Source organism: Phyllobates terribilis, unplaced genomic scaffold, assembly GCF_046119375.1.
Source record: "Phyllobates terribilis strain yellow unplaced genomic scaffold, ASM4611937v1 Scaffold_3__8_contigs__length_932513732, whole genome shotgun sequence".
Classification (NCBI taxonomy): Eukaryota; Metazoa; Chordata; class Amphibia; order Anura; family Dendrobatidae; genus Phyllobates; species Phyllobates terribilis.
Window position 1 is genome coordinate 28,763,973 of NW_027362763.1, and position 15,759 is coordinate 28,779,731.

General features: G+C 44.3%; 1 protein-coding gene across 1 annotated transcript in view; it reads right to left on the reverse strand.

The window, feature by feature from the left end:
• Nucleotides 1-8,242: 8,242 nt before the first annotated feature.
• Nucleotides 8,243-15,759, reverse strand: part of LOC141258737 (fucolectin-like) — a 37,590-nt gene continuing 30,073 nt past the window's right edge. The window contains exons 5-6 of the mRNA XM_073673792.1: nucleotides 9,958-10,258; nucleotides 8,243-8,512 (exon numbers count right to left, since the gene is read on the reverse strand). Of these exons, the coding sequence (XP_073529893.1) occupies nucleotides 8,365-8,512; nucleotides 9,958-10,258 (449 nt within the window). The 3' untranslated portion in view covers nucleotides 8,243-8,364. The remainder of the gene's footprint in view (nucleotides 8,513-9,957; nucleotides 10,259-15,759) is intronic.

The window sequence follows — 15,759 nt, forward strand, 5'->3', positions numbered from 1 at the left end:
CACTGACCAATCCCAACTGTGCACCACCGACCAATCCCATCTGTTCACCACTGACCAATCCCATCTGTACACCACTGACCAATCCCAACTGTACACCACCGACCTATCCCATCTGTTCACCACTGAGTAATCCCAACTGTACACCACCGACCAATCCCATCTGATCACCACTGACCAATCCCAACTGTGCATCACTGACCAATCCCAACTGTGCATCACTGACCAATCCCAACTGTACATCACTGACCAATCCCAGTTATACATCACCAACTAATCCCATGCGTCAGGCCACCCCTTATCTCTCTTCTGATGGAAATGACCATGATGGTTGGACTCCCTCTGGTTAGCAGTGTGGAGAGATTTGCTCCCAAGGTCACAAGAGAAAGAAGTCCTCTCTTCTATTACCTGCTCCTGGAGGGTCTACAAAGTGATGGGCGGGTGGAGGCCTCCTGGGCTCTTATCGCTTCTTCCCTCCCTATAATTTGACTTTCTTTAGGATGCTTGCGATCAGCGCTGCCACTACTCAGGTGATTGGGCACCTAGGACCCGCGGCTTGCTATTGTGTCACCTTATGGCACTATTATTTGGGCACCATGCTGTAATTAGACACCATATGGCCATATGTGCGCTGTATGGTCATACACGGTATGGGACAATGCCAGCCGAAGATCCTGCAAAGGGCACTGCCCAACGTAAGGCCAGTCCTGCCTGTGATGGCACCCGGCCGTGGGCTATACAATGCTCCAAAACAAGAAAATATCACAATTGTAAGATGTATCTGCAGGTCTCGGTTTTACTTGGTTTTTCGATTCTTCACCATTCTCAAGATCTCTGCTTGCTGTCAATGTGTAGAAAACACTCCTGGCTGGAAACTATTCCCGGATTGTAATATATTAAAAACATCAGAAGGAGACCCCACAACCCTGTGGTAGCCCCCCCGTACTTACAGGGAAGCAGCAGCCAACATGTGCCGGATTCATCTGCGGAGAATGTCGTGCCGCCACCTGCTGGTCATGTCTTACATTGCTGAGCAGCAGCTCAAAAATATTCTACCCGCCGCTTCTCAATAAGGATTGATCAGACGTTAAAGGGGTTGTCCAGGATTAGAGGAATAAATGGATTGTGTCCGTTATTCGGATAATTGGGGCAGAACTGCAATACCAGACACAGCCTATAAATCAGAGTGGTGCTGTTTGTGAAAAGAGATCATAAGATTTTTTTTTTTTAATTTTGAAAAACAAATAAGTCATTTACTCACGGGTCTGAGCAGTAATTCCACTCAGCAGGCAGAAGAGGGCGATAGTGAGCTGAGGAGTCATATTGAGAGCACAATAGTCCATTTATTAGAAACATCATCCTCTGCAGTCATGATTGTCAGTCTCCACTTCTGCACCCCGTCCTCACCAATCACACATTAATAGTTCCTATATCACATACATAGCTGCAGCTTTTGTTTTGGCCAAAAGATTTTTTAAGCCGCCACCAGGACAAGGTAGACTCTTCTGGCCGGGCTCTACCCTACTCTAACCTATTAAACATTTCTTATTTCTTATATTACCCAATACTCTTTTTAGGTATGTTTTTATTTATTTTTCTTTAAGGGAATGTGCACATACATAGTTTAAAATGACCAATAATACCACATACAAGGGATAAATACCGTCACATCCTGGAAAGACCAAATATTACCACCACAGAGTGACCGAATAATACTATGTATAAGTAATAAATACCACCACATCATGACCAGACTACATATTATCACCACATAGTGACCGAATATTACCACATACAGTACAGGGGAAAAATACCATCACGCTATGACCAGACCACATACTACCATCACATAGCGACCGAATAATACCACATACAGAACAGACCAAAAGTTTGGACACACACATTCTCATTTAAAGATTTTTTTTGTATTTTCATGACTATGAAAATTGTACATTCACACTGAAGGCATCAAAACTATGAACTAACACATGTGGAATTATATACTTAACAAAAAAGTGTGAAACAACTGAAAATATGTCTTATATTCTAGGTTCTTCAAAGTAGCCACCTTTTGCTTTGATGACTGCTTTGCACACTCTTGGCATTCTCTTGATGAGCTTCAAGAGGTAGTCACCGGAAATGGTTTTCACTTCACAGGTGTGCCTTGTCAGGTTTAATTAGTGGGATTTCTTGCCTTATAAATGGGGTTGGGACCATCAGTTGTGTTGTGCAGAAGTCTGGTGGATACACAACTGATAGTCCTACTGAATAGACTGTTAGAATTTGTATTATGGCAAGAAAAAAGCAGCTAAGTAAAGAAAAACGAGTGGCCATCATTACTTTAAGAAATGAAGGTCAGTCAGTGTGAAAAATTGGGAAAACTTTGAAAGTGTCCCCAAGTGCAGTTGCAAAAACCATCAAGCACTACAAAGAAACTGGCTCACATGAGGACCGCCCCAGGAAAGGAAGACCAAGAGTCACCTCTGCTTCTGAGGATAAGTTTATCCGAGTCACCAGCCTCAGAAATCGCAGGTTAACAGCAGCTCATATTAGAGACCAGGTCAATGCCACACAGAGTTCTAGCAGCAGACACATCTCTACAACAACTGTTAAGAGGAGGCTTTGTGCAGCAGGCCTTCATGGTAAAATAGCTGCTAGGAAACCACCGCTAAGGACAGGCAACAAGCAGAAGAGACTTGTTTGGGCTAAAGAACACAAGGAATGGACTTGAGACCAGTGGAAATCTGTGCTTTGGTCTGATGAGTCCAAATTTGAGATCTTTGGTTCCAACCACCGTGTCTTTGTGCGACGCAGAAACGGTGAATGGATGGACTCTACATGCCTGGTTCCCACCGTGAAGCATGGAGGAGGAGGTGTGATGGTGTGGGGGGCTTTACTGGTGACACTGTTGGGGATTTATTCAAAATTGAAGGCATACTGAACCAGCATGGCTACCACAGCATCTTGCAGCGGCATGCTATTCCATCCGGTTTGCGTTTAGTTGGACCATCATTTATTTTTCAACAGGACATTGACCCCAAACACACCTCCAGGCTGTGTAAGGGCTATTTGACCAAGAAGGAGAGTGATGGGGGGCTACGCCAGATGACCTGGACTCCACAGTCACCAGACCTGAACCCAATCGAGATGGTTTGGGGTGAGCTGGGCCGCAGAGTGAAGGCAAAAGGGCCAACAAGTGCTAAGCATCTCTGGGAACTCCTTCAAGATTGTTGGAAGACCATTTCCGGTGACTACCTCTTGAATCTCATCAAGAGAATGCCAAGAGTGTGCAAAGCAGTCATCAAAGCAAAAGGAGGCTACTTTGAAGAACCTAGAATATCAGACATATTTTCAGTTGTTTCACACTTTTTTGTTAAGTATATAATTCCACATGTGATAATTCATAGTTTTGATGCCTTCAGTGTGAATGTACAATTTTCATAGTCATCAAAATACAGAAAAATCTTTAAATGAGAAGATGTGTCCCAACTTTTGGTCTGTACTGTATATGGAACAAATATCATCACACCATGACCAGACCACATATTACCATCATATATTGACCAAATAATACCACATACAAGGGATAAATACCACCACACCATGACCAGACCACATATTACCACCACATAGTGACCAAATAATACCGCATACAAGGGACAAATACCGCCACATCATGACTGGACCACATATTACCACCACATAGTGACCAAATAATACCCCATACAAGGGATAAACACCTCCACACCATGGCTAGATCACATAATACCACCACATAGTGACCAAATAATACCACATACAGTACAGGGAACAAATACTGTCACACCATGGCCCGACCACATATCAGCACCGCATAGTGACCGAATAATACCACATACAAGGGACAAATACCGCCATACTGTAACCAGATCACATATTGCCACAATATAGTAACAAATAATAACACGCACATGGGAAAAATACTGTCACACCATGACCAGACCACATATTATCACTACATAGTGACCGAACAATACAACATACAAGACTCAAATACCACCACACCATGAGAAGACCACATATTATCACCACATAGCAACCGAATAATACAACATACATGGAACAAATATCACTACACTGCGACCAGACCACATATTACCATCACATAGTGACCACATTATACTATACACAAGGGATAAATACCACCACACCATGACCAGACCACATATTACCACCACATAGTGACCGAATAATACTTCATATAAGGGATAAATACCTCCACACCATGACCAGACAACATATTACCACCACATAGTGACTAAATAATACCACATACAGTACAGGGGACACATACCATCACATCATGGCCCGACCACATATCAGCACCACATAGTGACCAAATAATACCACATACAAGGGACAAATACCGCCATACTGTGACCAGATCACATATTGCCACCATATAGTGACCAAATAATACCACATACAAGGAACAAATACTGCCACAATTTCAGTTTGCCCACGGCCTCGGCTTCTGCATGCACCATCAGCATGACGTCCACTTCCCCGTCCCTTGCCACGCACCTTGCCCATTTTAAATGGATGACAATATTTTCCATGGTCGCTACAAATGTCTGGATTTGTACCGCAGTTATATGTGATACGTCTGACGGACGCCCACGGTTTTAAATAGCAGGCCTGTAATTTCCTATTATTGGCAGCGACCATGTGTGAATAGCTTCACTGACACACTGCTGCCAAACTGTAAATGAAGGATAATATTTTCCACGTTCAGTACAAATTTCTGGATTTTTATCGCTGTAATATGGGATCACGTCTGATGAGGGAAAAGATCTGGCTGTATTCTGCATGTGCTAACAAGCAAATGGAGCAGTACAATGATGTACTCTGGATAGCTTTTTAAGCAATTAAACAGGATTAAGATTAAAAAAATTAGCCCTGGCTTCTGATATCTGGGGCTATGTCTACAGATATCTGTAACAACAGCAGCAGCAGCAGACAGAACGTGCAATGAACCCTCTTGTGCTGTATATTCAGCCACAAACCCTGCCTGCCTGCCTAACTCCTGCTATCAGGATTAATATATGCAGCTAGATTAGTCCTCAGAAGGACTGTTAGTTCAGATGGATATATATGTACTCCTTGAATACCACTACATATATAGAAGTATTACACCGCCAATTCTGTCCCTCACACAGCAGCACCTCTCCCTACTCTGCCTGTTTCCAGGATAAACTCTGACGAGCCTAGCATCACCAGGTCTTATATAAACCTGATTACACTATGCGGCCAGCAAATCACTGTAATTCCACAACCAACATGCTACGGCATTACAGTGCGTGGCAAGCAATCCCTGCATGTTCATTGGCTCTCTAAAGAGCGCCAGACATGCAGGGCGGGGACCCGAGCTCCCGCCCGAGTAACCCAGAAATACTCGCCGAGCGCCAAGCATGTCGAGCAGGGTGATGCTTGGGTGAGTACCAAGCAGTGGCGAACACGTTCGCTGATCACTACTTACCATTACATAGTGACCGAATAATACTATGTATAAGTGATAAATGCCGCCACACCATGACCAAACCACATATTACCATCACATAGTGTCCAAATAATACCAAATATAATACCACATACAAGGAACAATTACCACCACACCATGACCAGACACATATTACCAACACATAGTAACCGAATAATGCCACATACATGGAACAAATACTACCACACAATGACCAGACCACTTATTACCACCACAATAGTGACCGAATAATACCACATAAAAGGAACAAATATCACCACACTGTGATCAGACCACATATTACCACCACATAGTGAACAAATAATGCCACATAAAAGGGAAAAATTCCACCACACCATGACCAGACCACTAATTACCACCACATAGTGACTGAATAATACCACATACAAGAGACAAATACTGTCACACCATGACCAAACCATATATTACCTCCAAATAGTGACTAAATAATACAATACTGATCATGAATAAAAAAACCACAGGACTAACATTATATAAGTGCCATTATATCCAGGAGCTCTGTACATAGTATACAGTCTATAATGTACCACATAGCATGGGACAAGTATCACCACACCATGACCAGATCACATAATATCACCACATAATGACCGAATAATATCACATACAGTACAAGGAACAAATACCATCACACCATAGCTGGACGACATATTAGCATCACATAGTGACCGAATAATACCACATACAAGGGACAAACACCGTCATACCATGGCCATATCACATATTGCCACCATATAGTGGCCAAATAATACCACATAAAAGGGACAAATACCATCACACTATTACCAGACCACATATTACCATCACATAGTGACCGAAGAATACCACATACAAGGGACAAATACCGCCACACCATGATCAGACCACATATTACCAATACACAGTGACCAAATAATACCACATACAAGGAAGAAATACCACCACACCATGACCAGATCACATATTACCATCACATAGTGAGCGAATAATACCACATACAAGGCACAAATACCACCACACCATGATCAGACCACTTATTACCACAACATAGTGACCAAATAATACCACATACAAGGAAGAAATACCACCACACCATGACCAGATCACATATTACCACCACATAATGACTGAATAATGCCACATACAAGGCACAAATACCACCACACATTGCCAGACCACATATTACCACCACATAGTGAACGATTAATACCACATACAAGGAACAAATACCGCCACACCATGATCAGACTACATATTCCCCCAACACATAGTTACCATATAGCACCACATACATAAAAGCTTTACTTTTATATCACTATCATATCCACAGCGCTTTACAGACATTAACATCGCTGTCCCCATTGGGGATCACAATCTATATTCCCTATCATTATGTCTTTGGAGTTTGGGAGAAAACCGGAGAACCCAGAGGAAATATAGGACTGATAGCACTTGTACGCAAAAAAATGTTGTTTGAATGAGACATTATAAGGAGGCCGATGCTTGATGTCTTTATCTTTTTCTGTTAACCATTGTTACCTCCAAGGAAACACCTGTATTAATCATTGCTTGGCACCCAAATGGCTTTACAGGCAAGGACATTGCTGCTTACAAGATTGACCTTAAATTAACTATTTATTGGTTCAATAAGAACTTCAATCAGAAAGGTCCAATTGCTGTGAAGAAAACTTCAGGGTGCAGAAGAAGGTCCAGCAGGTGCCAAGACAGTCTCCTAACGAGGATTTGGTTACAGGATCGGCTTAACACCAGTGCAGAGTTTGCACAGGAACGTTCACACACTGAACTTTTAGGTCCATATCAAGAAAAACCCCAGATTTCAATCCCATTAAGAACCTGTTGTCAATCCTCAAAAAGTGGGTGGACAAAGAAAAACTCAGAAATTGTGATAAACTTCAAGCACCGAACAGGCCAGAATGGTTTGCTTGATGCTATTTTGAAGGCAATCGGTGGTCACCAAATATTGATGTGATTTACATTTCCCTTTTGTTCTTTCACTTTACATTTTGTTAATTGATAAAACTTAAACACTTCTATTTTTGAAAGCTACTTACTTTATAACATTTTTTCATACCTGCCTAAAACTTTGGCGCTGTAATATTTATACTCACCTAACCCCCGAAAAAAATAGCAAGTTTGCTAGAACAGTCAGCATCATGGCGTGGGCAGAGCGACATGGTGACCGCTCCCTCTGCCCCTCCTGGTAGCTAAGTTACTGATGTGTGTATATTTTAATACTGCATAATATGGTATCTTTTAATACAACATATTTTGTTACAGGATGGTAATACTTTTATGGTTTTCTTTGGCATAAAGCCGTAGCACATTCCTTACATGGATCACCAAAAATCGTATACATTGTAAAGAGAGCAGCTCAATAAAGCGACGTCTGACCTTGTGGCCACAAGACACAGCGCTCAAGCCGTTCTCCATTGGAGGTTTTGTGCTATGATAATGTGAATATTGTATAGTTACTGTACGGATGCATTGCTAGGCAGTAGAATTTAGCAACAAACCACTATAATATAAAAAAGTGATGTGATATGCCTCCACCAGCCTTGACTATAGAGGTGATAGCGGTGAAAGTCGTTGTCTGAGCTTTCCAAAAAAGCCCTACACATGAACTAAGCATCCTAAGCATGGAAATTCATCCTATGAACCCCAGGAAGGAAAGAACTGGACATCATGCATTATAAATGTCAATGCTTTTATTTCATGATATTATGCAATTGTATAGATATGCATTTATCATATATTATCACTATATTGTTAGTAATATTTTTCTTCCTTTTATCGGCACGAGCTCTACTTCAGTGGAGACTTCCAAAAACCTGAACTTCGCACATGTGAAGATATTCCTTTCTTCCACGCACAATGACGTTGACATATCTCCCGACCATATTGTGGCATTGGAAGGTCTGAGTTGCTCCACGTGGAATTGCCGTCACCACTGCACACCTGTAATAGGAAACATAATAGGTTAAAATCCTTCCATACATTCATATCGGCATGTAGAAGAGGGCACCGGGCCTGACTGTTATGGACCTTTTGGTAGCTTCCCGAGGAAAACTCGCCCAGTGATGGACCTCCCCCTGAAGTTAGTGATACTTAGCGGCACATGGAACCCAACATAATTTGAATTCAAACCCTTGAATTCCAAGGAAGATAAACATCCAGAACAGAGGAGTATGGAGGGAACAGAAGTGTTTGATATTGAGAGGAGCATGAAGGAGACAGAAGGGTATTGAGGGAAGAGAGTAGTCTGGAAGAGATAGAGGAGTCTGGAGGAGGACATAGGGGTCTGGAGAGGACAAAGGAGTCTAGAGGAGAAATGGGAATGTGGAGAGGACAGAGAAATCTAGAAGACACAGGGATTTGGAGAGGACAGAGGAATCTGGAGAAGAAAAAAAAGAACCTGTTGAGAAGGTCTAGAAAGGACAGTGGCGCTTGGAGGAGAAAGAAGAGTCTGGAGCACAGAGAGGAGTGTGGAGGACACAAGGTTCTGGAGAAGACTTGGGAGTTTGGAGGAGAAAAAAGAGGTTGGAGAGGACAGAGGAGTCTGGAAGACAAAGCAGAGAATGGAGAGAACAAAGAAATCTGGAGGACAGGAGGAAACAAGGACCTTCAAAAGACATAGGAGTCTTGAAACGACAGGAACGTCTGGAGGAAAAAGAAAAGTCTGGAGAGAACAGAGTATTTTGGAGAACAAAGGGGTCTAGAGAGGATAGAGGAGTCTGGAGAGAGCAGAGGATTGTGGAGGGTATAGTGGAGTCTACATGGGACAGAAGTGTATGAAGATAACAGATAGTTTGGTGGGAGTGTGGAGGGGAAAAAGAAGTCTGCAGGAGACAGAGTAGTTTGGAGAGGACAGAGAAGTCTGAAACAGAATAAGAGTTCTAGAACAGACTGAGGAGCCTGGGACAGAATCAGGAGTCTGGAGAGGACAGAGGAGTCTGGAGGAGTCAGAAAAGTCTGGAGAGGACAGAGGAGTCTGGAGGAGACAGAAAAGTCTGGAGAGGACAGAGGAGTCTGGAAAGAGCAGAAGGTTTTGGAGGGTATAGAGGGGTCTACAGAGGACAGGAGTGTATGAAGATAACAGATACGTTTGATGGAAGTGTGGAGGGGAAAAAAGTCTGCAGGAGGCAAATTAGTTTGGAGAGGACAGACGAGTTTGGAGGACCCAGGGGTTTGGAGATGACAGAGAAGTCTAGAGGGGACAGAGGAGTCTTGGCAACCTACTGGCCATTAGTCGCCATATATATCTTGCGACTGCCATAGGTATATAGATTAAATAAATATTTTCATGGATTCTAACGCAATGTGGTGAGCACAGTAAATTTATGCTCTTTGGAACATATATAACACATATTGGTAGATCAGAATATGTAGCCGCTCGTTCTCACCTTTGATTATTGTTCCCGTTGTTGGCCAATGAGTCTCCAACTAGGATTTCTGCACCGTTCAGCCGTTCTTCACAGCAGCCTCCCCTGTTAGTGATCGTTATGTGGTTAATTTTGTATGAGGTCAGCAAGTCCACCCTCCACCAGGGAGAAAAGTCATTATTTGTGTGGGAACAGGATCCGTGACTAAAATCTGAGTCCTGGTTTCCGTCTATGGCGTTTATTGCCATTGACAAATAGCCATACTCCAGAATACTTAAAATCGAAGACTGAGTGGCTCGACCATGAAGTGCGAGGTTCCTATCTATCAAGAGAAGGTGAAACGTGGAAGATTAATCGGGTTATACCAGTAATCTGCACACAGACAACAACGCAATGAACAACCAATTCCATTTTAAAGGGATTTTACGGCCTCCTGGCTGCAGTTTTTTTTTAAAAATACTCCCTTAGTCCAGCAGATTATCTTTGTCGCTTTCCCCGGTGTCTGCTACTGTCTGCAGCGCTGATGCTAAATGGACAGCACTGCAGCCAATCAGTGAGCTCAGCAAATTCAGGCTGTCAACTTAGGCAGAGCTGTCATGCTCACTGATTGGCAGCAGTGCTGTTGAAGATGCTTCAGCGCTGCAGACAATAACAAAGACTAAGAGCAGCAGCCGAGAAATAGTGCTGAACCTGGGGAAAGGGAGTAAAGTATTTATTTTTTAAAACAAACTGCAGCTGGGGACAGGGGTTTTCCAAAACACAAAAATCCCTTTACGCCGTAGCTTCTTTCTACAGGGGGAGTTTTGAGTTTCATCTGAGCAAAAATATTTCAGCATTCTGCACGTCTTCAGGGTCTATGCAGAGCTTCCCTGGTCTTGTGCATGTAGAGGGTGGTTGGGTGGTTATGTGAGGGGAGACTGAGGCAAGAGATAGCTAGATCCAGAGTAGAGACCGAGGCAAAGTAATAGTCGGAGTGAGTGATCTCCTGGAGACGGGATCCGTGGCAGGAGGCCTAGTGGGACATTCCCGAGTTTGCAAGCAGAAGAGGTGACAGAACTAATTGGAGCAGGGAAAACGAGATGAAGAGAGTGCCCCGGGCGGTAGTTCCAATATCTCGACAAACAGCAAAGCTAAGTAAAGGCCATAGTGGTGTAAGGGTTAATCACAGTTTACTGTATTGTTTGAGATTTGTGACGTAATATATGAGCTGGCCAGTAGGGGGCAGCGGCATGAGGCCTGAGTTAGAGCATGAGGGTTTTGGCAGTTGGTCAGTGGTTGGAGGGAGGTGAAGAAGAGACCGGAGAAAAGTGGAGGTGCGGATCTATTGGGAAAGTCTGGATAGAGCGGTGCAACTCTGGATGGTTGTTGGTGACTCTGGGGCATGCTGTTCAGCTTGACATGAGCTGACTTGGTGAGGACAACCAAGTACATAGCATCTTGGGCTAGGCCATGTGAGGCATCAACTCTAAGAACTTAGGGAAGCCCTGCGATGGAGAGATCGGCATTCCCTAAGAGCTTCAACACAGCGTTTCTGATTATTGGGGACTCAGCCCAGCAAGGACCCTTCTACTTCAGTCTCAGGTCGTACTGGTACCATCTTACATCTGAATATACACTGCTCAAAAAAATAAAGAGAACACTTAAACAGCAGAATATAACTTCAAGTAAATGAAACTTCTGTGAAATCAAACTGTCCACTTAGGAAGCATCACTGATTGACAATCAATTTCACATGCTGATGTGCAAATGGAATAGACAATCGATGGATATTATTGGCAATTATCAAAACATCCCTCAATAAAGGAGTGGTTCTGCAGGTGGGGACCACAGACCACATCTCAGTACCAATGCTTTCTGGCTGATGTTTTGGTCACTTTTGAATGTTGGTTGTGCTTTCACACTCGTGGTAGCATGAGACGGACTCTACAACCCACAGAAGTTGCTCAGGTAGTGCAGCTCATCCAGGATGGCACATCAATGCGAGCTGTGGCAAGAAGGTTTGCTGTGTCTGTCAGCGTAGTGTCCAGAGGCTGGAGGCGCTACCAGGAGACAGGTCAGTACACCAGGAGACGTGGAGGTGGTCGTAGGAGGACAACAACCCAGCAGCAGGACCGCTGCCTCTGCCTTTGTATTGTTTGTATGTTGACGTGAGTCACAGCACGGAACCGGAAGTTTCAGCTGAAAGGTGACAGGGATGAGAGCGGGGGAGGGAGTTCCATACCACCGGGACCTGAAGAACGGGAGCGCAAACAACTACTGATGATGCTTGGTCCATCACAGAGACAGCAGCAGCAGGAACACTGTGGGGAGAGGCAGGGGGCCTTTCGACTGTCATTTGCAGACAGTGGGGGCCATCTCTGCTTCACTCTGCAAATGACAGCGTTAAGGACAGGAACTTTTTGGACGACTCATGATATGATCATTAACATAGTGAGGAGGGAATGGCCAGCGGGGAGATATTGTTCTCGGTGAAGACATTAGTCACAGCCACTATAAGGTGGAGACTGGAGAGGGGCCCCTTATACAGCACTGCATTGACATTTGTGCCTCACCCTGTCAGCCAATCACAGACTCCGTATTATGTGCACTGTGTGCACCCCTGTGATTAGCTGACGCTTCATGATGGACATGTGTCTTCCTTGCCATGTTTTCCCACCAGGCCCTAGTGCACAGATTCATGGTGGAGCGCTGATTCTGGGGACTTCCTGACCCGTCCCTGTACAGTCCAGGTAAACGTTGTGTCCCGACTCAGTAATGAGGTCTCTTCTCTGTGTGACATCATTATGTCCACTAGGTGGGGGGCATCGCAGATTGCTGGACTTGTGAGAAGCCCACAGCTGCCAGCAGTGTGGGGGGCAGGAAAAATATACAGGCTCCCCACACCCATGATGGCTGCGTCACTTCCCCACCGCTGCCTGTGTATAAGCCATGTCCTCCTCCCCCCTCCAGTCATTACTGGACACAGGCAGTCGGGACAGATGGAGCAGTACCGGGAGCGGCTGGTGTGTGAAGACCCCGACTTCTCCTGGAGACCGAGCTCAGCGTAGATGAGCGTATCTAAGCTTGTATTCAGTATATAGAGTGTTATACAGAATGAGAAAACAGAGTTATAATGGATAAAATATACTTATTTTATTATAAATGCAAAATTTCATATAGACAAAAGACCATCTAAAAATATGCATCTAATGGCAACAGATGTGCAGCGGTAAGTCCACAACCCAAGAAAGGGTAGAAAATGTCATATTAGGCTGCAAACAGATAATAAAGAGAAAGCGGCTGTGCGTGCCGACCGTCGGGGTTAACCACCGCGCCCCTTGTGCTGCTTTTTCACCCACAGCCCACGGCCTTTATTATCGGTAAGGCCACCACAGGGTTAACTAGCCTGCTTACATGGAAATTGTGCATGGATGTCATGGACACACTTATACTGGCATTGGTTAACGCTGGTGATTGGTTTTATGCCCTACCTGTGCTGCACTTTATGAGTTCTGTTTGCAGCCTAATATGACATTTTCTACCCTTTGTTGGGCTGTGGACTTATCCGCTGCACATCTGTTGCCATTAGCTGTATATTTTTAGATCGTCTTTTGTCTATATGAAATTTTTCATCTATAATAAAATATGTATGTGTTACACGTACGCCGCCTAAGTTCAGGGGCAAGACCGGTTACATGAATTCGTTGGGGGAACCGTTACTCAGGGCGACTATAGACCATGTGTTGCAGCTTCTCTCAGGCAGACGATAGATTCAGTTGCTGACCAGACACATCTGACAAGAGTCTTCATAAACGGTAGAACAGTAACATTTAATGAGGCACGGCCAGTGCAATGTAAATGTCTCTTTGAGTAACAGGCTCCAGTAATAACAGTACAGTCTCCTTTGCAGCACAGCAGTACACAGTCTATTATCCGGTAGCACAGTGCAGCACAGTTTTGATGCCTACACAACCACAGGCTTTTCCTTCACAAAGACTCAATAGTACACAGCATTCCTTATCCTGCATGGAGATGGAGAGGGGTGTGATGAGGGAGATGATCTCTATGACAGGATTCCTTCCGGTCCTTATCATTATGGCCGATAATACTCCACATTGTTAGCTCCAGGAGTCTAACTGAGCTCTGTTTAGCTTCCCTCCTGACATGAATTCTGTTCCCTTGCCTTCTGTGAGATACAGATCATAAGCCACCTTTCTCTTCGGCTCCAGCCAGACAGTAAACAACTTCCCCACAATCCCCCTGGGGCTCTGCTAAAACACTCACCTTCTCCTGTGACTGTGTTAATCTCTCTAGTTCCTGGAGTCTTCTGGAGCACAACATTTTCTGTCTCCTGTGCTTGTGTTACTTCTAATAGTTGCTGAATGCTATTAAAGCAACAGCACTACTTCTGCATGTCACACTCTGCAACAGCACTACTTCCGCATGTCACACTCTGCAACAGCACTACTTCTGCATGTCACACTCTGCAACAGCACTACTTCCGCATGTCACACTCTGCAACAGCACTACTTCTGCATGTCACACTCTGCAACAGCACTACGTCTGCATCTCACACTCTGCAACAGCGCTACGTCTGCATGTCACATATGTTTTAGCCATTATAACTCTGTTTTTTATTCTGTATAATGTTTGCCAGGAGTTGGATTAATGTGGTGCTTATGGGAAGAAATTTCTCCCACTCCCACCATAGCATTAATACTTGGGCTGTACAGCTAATAGTACTTAGAGTGTGTAAATGTATATAGTATATAGAGTTTATAATAGTAAATAGTATGAATATGGTATATAGTGTATTCAAGTGGGCAAATAATTTATATAGGGGCAGCATGGTGACTCAGTGGTTAGCACTTAGCACTATATAGTGGCTCAGTGGTTAGCATTATACAGTAGCTCAGTGGTTAGCACTGTACGCTAGCTCAGTGGTTAGCACTATACACTGGCTCAGTGGTTAACACTATATGCTGGCTCAGTGATTAGCACTTGTGAAAACCTGGGGTCTTCCGTGGGCGTAACACTACTCAGACTACACAGGGTGAGGATAAAACAGAGTGGCATTACTTTATTGAACCACAAAGTGGACAATAAACACATAGAACAGTAGTAGCAAATACCCAAGATGGTGCAACATTACACAGCCTCTCCCTTCCTTCTCCACCCGCCTGGGATAGAACAGCTGCGACTTTGGAGACTTCCAGGGCAGACTACCTCAACCAGTGGCCCCCCGCTTCTGGCAGGCCCCCACAGAGAGGAGGTAGCGGCAAGCTTAGGAAGCTAACAGTCCATTGAGTTACAAAACCAGGAGACCGGAGAGTCCCACCCTGGTCTATCTGACAGTTTCCATGGGTTGCAGGCGACCGGTGAGCCCCTTCTGGCAACTCCAAACAAGATGTCCATGGGGACAGGTGACTTCCTTGTCGCACCGTGGTCTCCCCAAAATGTATCCATGGTCTCCCTGATGGTTAATGGAGAAGATCTGAATCTTTCCAGTCAGGGCTGATACCCTTAGACTAGAATCACATAGAATTCAAATCTGTATCTCTTTGGGTAAGGCCATGCAATCCATCTGCTGTCCTGAAGGATGTCTTTTAATCTCCTTGTAAAGTCTTTCTGATTCTCTGTCCCAAAAAAACATGTCCCTTTTGCTTCTCTGGGCTCAGCCCCCTGAATGGCAGAGCTGCTCTCACTCCCCCCAAAGCTAAGTGTGCTTTAGTGGAGGTATCTTTCTCAGGTCGACCACATCACCTGGGTTTATATGTGAGACTCCCTGTGGTGAAGGCTCTGTCAGATCTTCTTTCAACACTTACACAATGGGTCTAGACGATT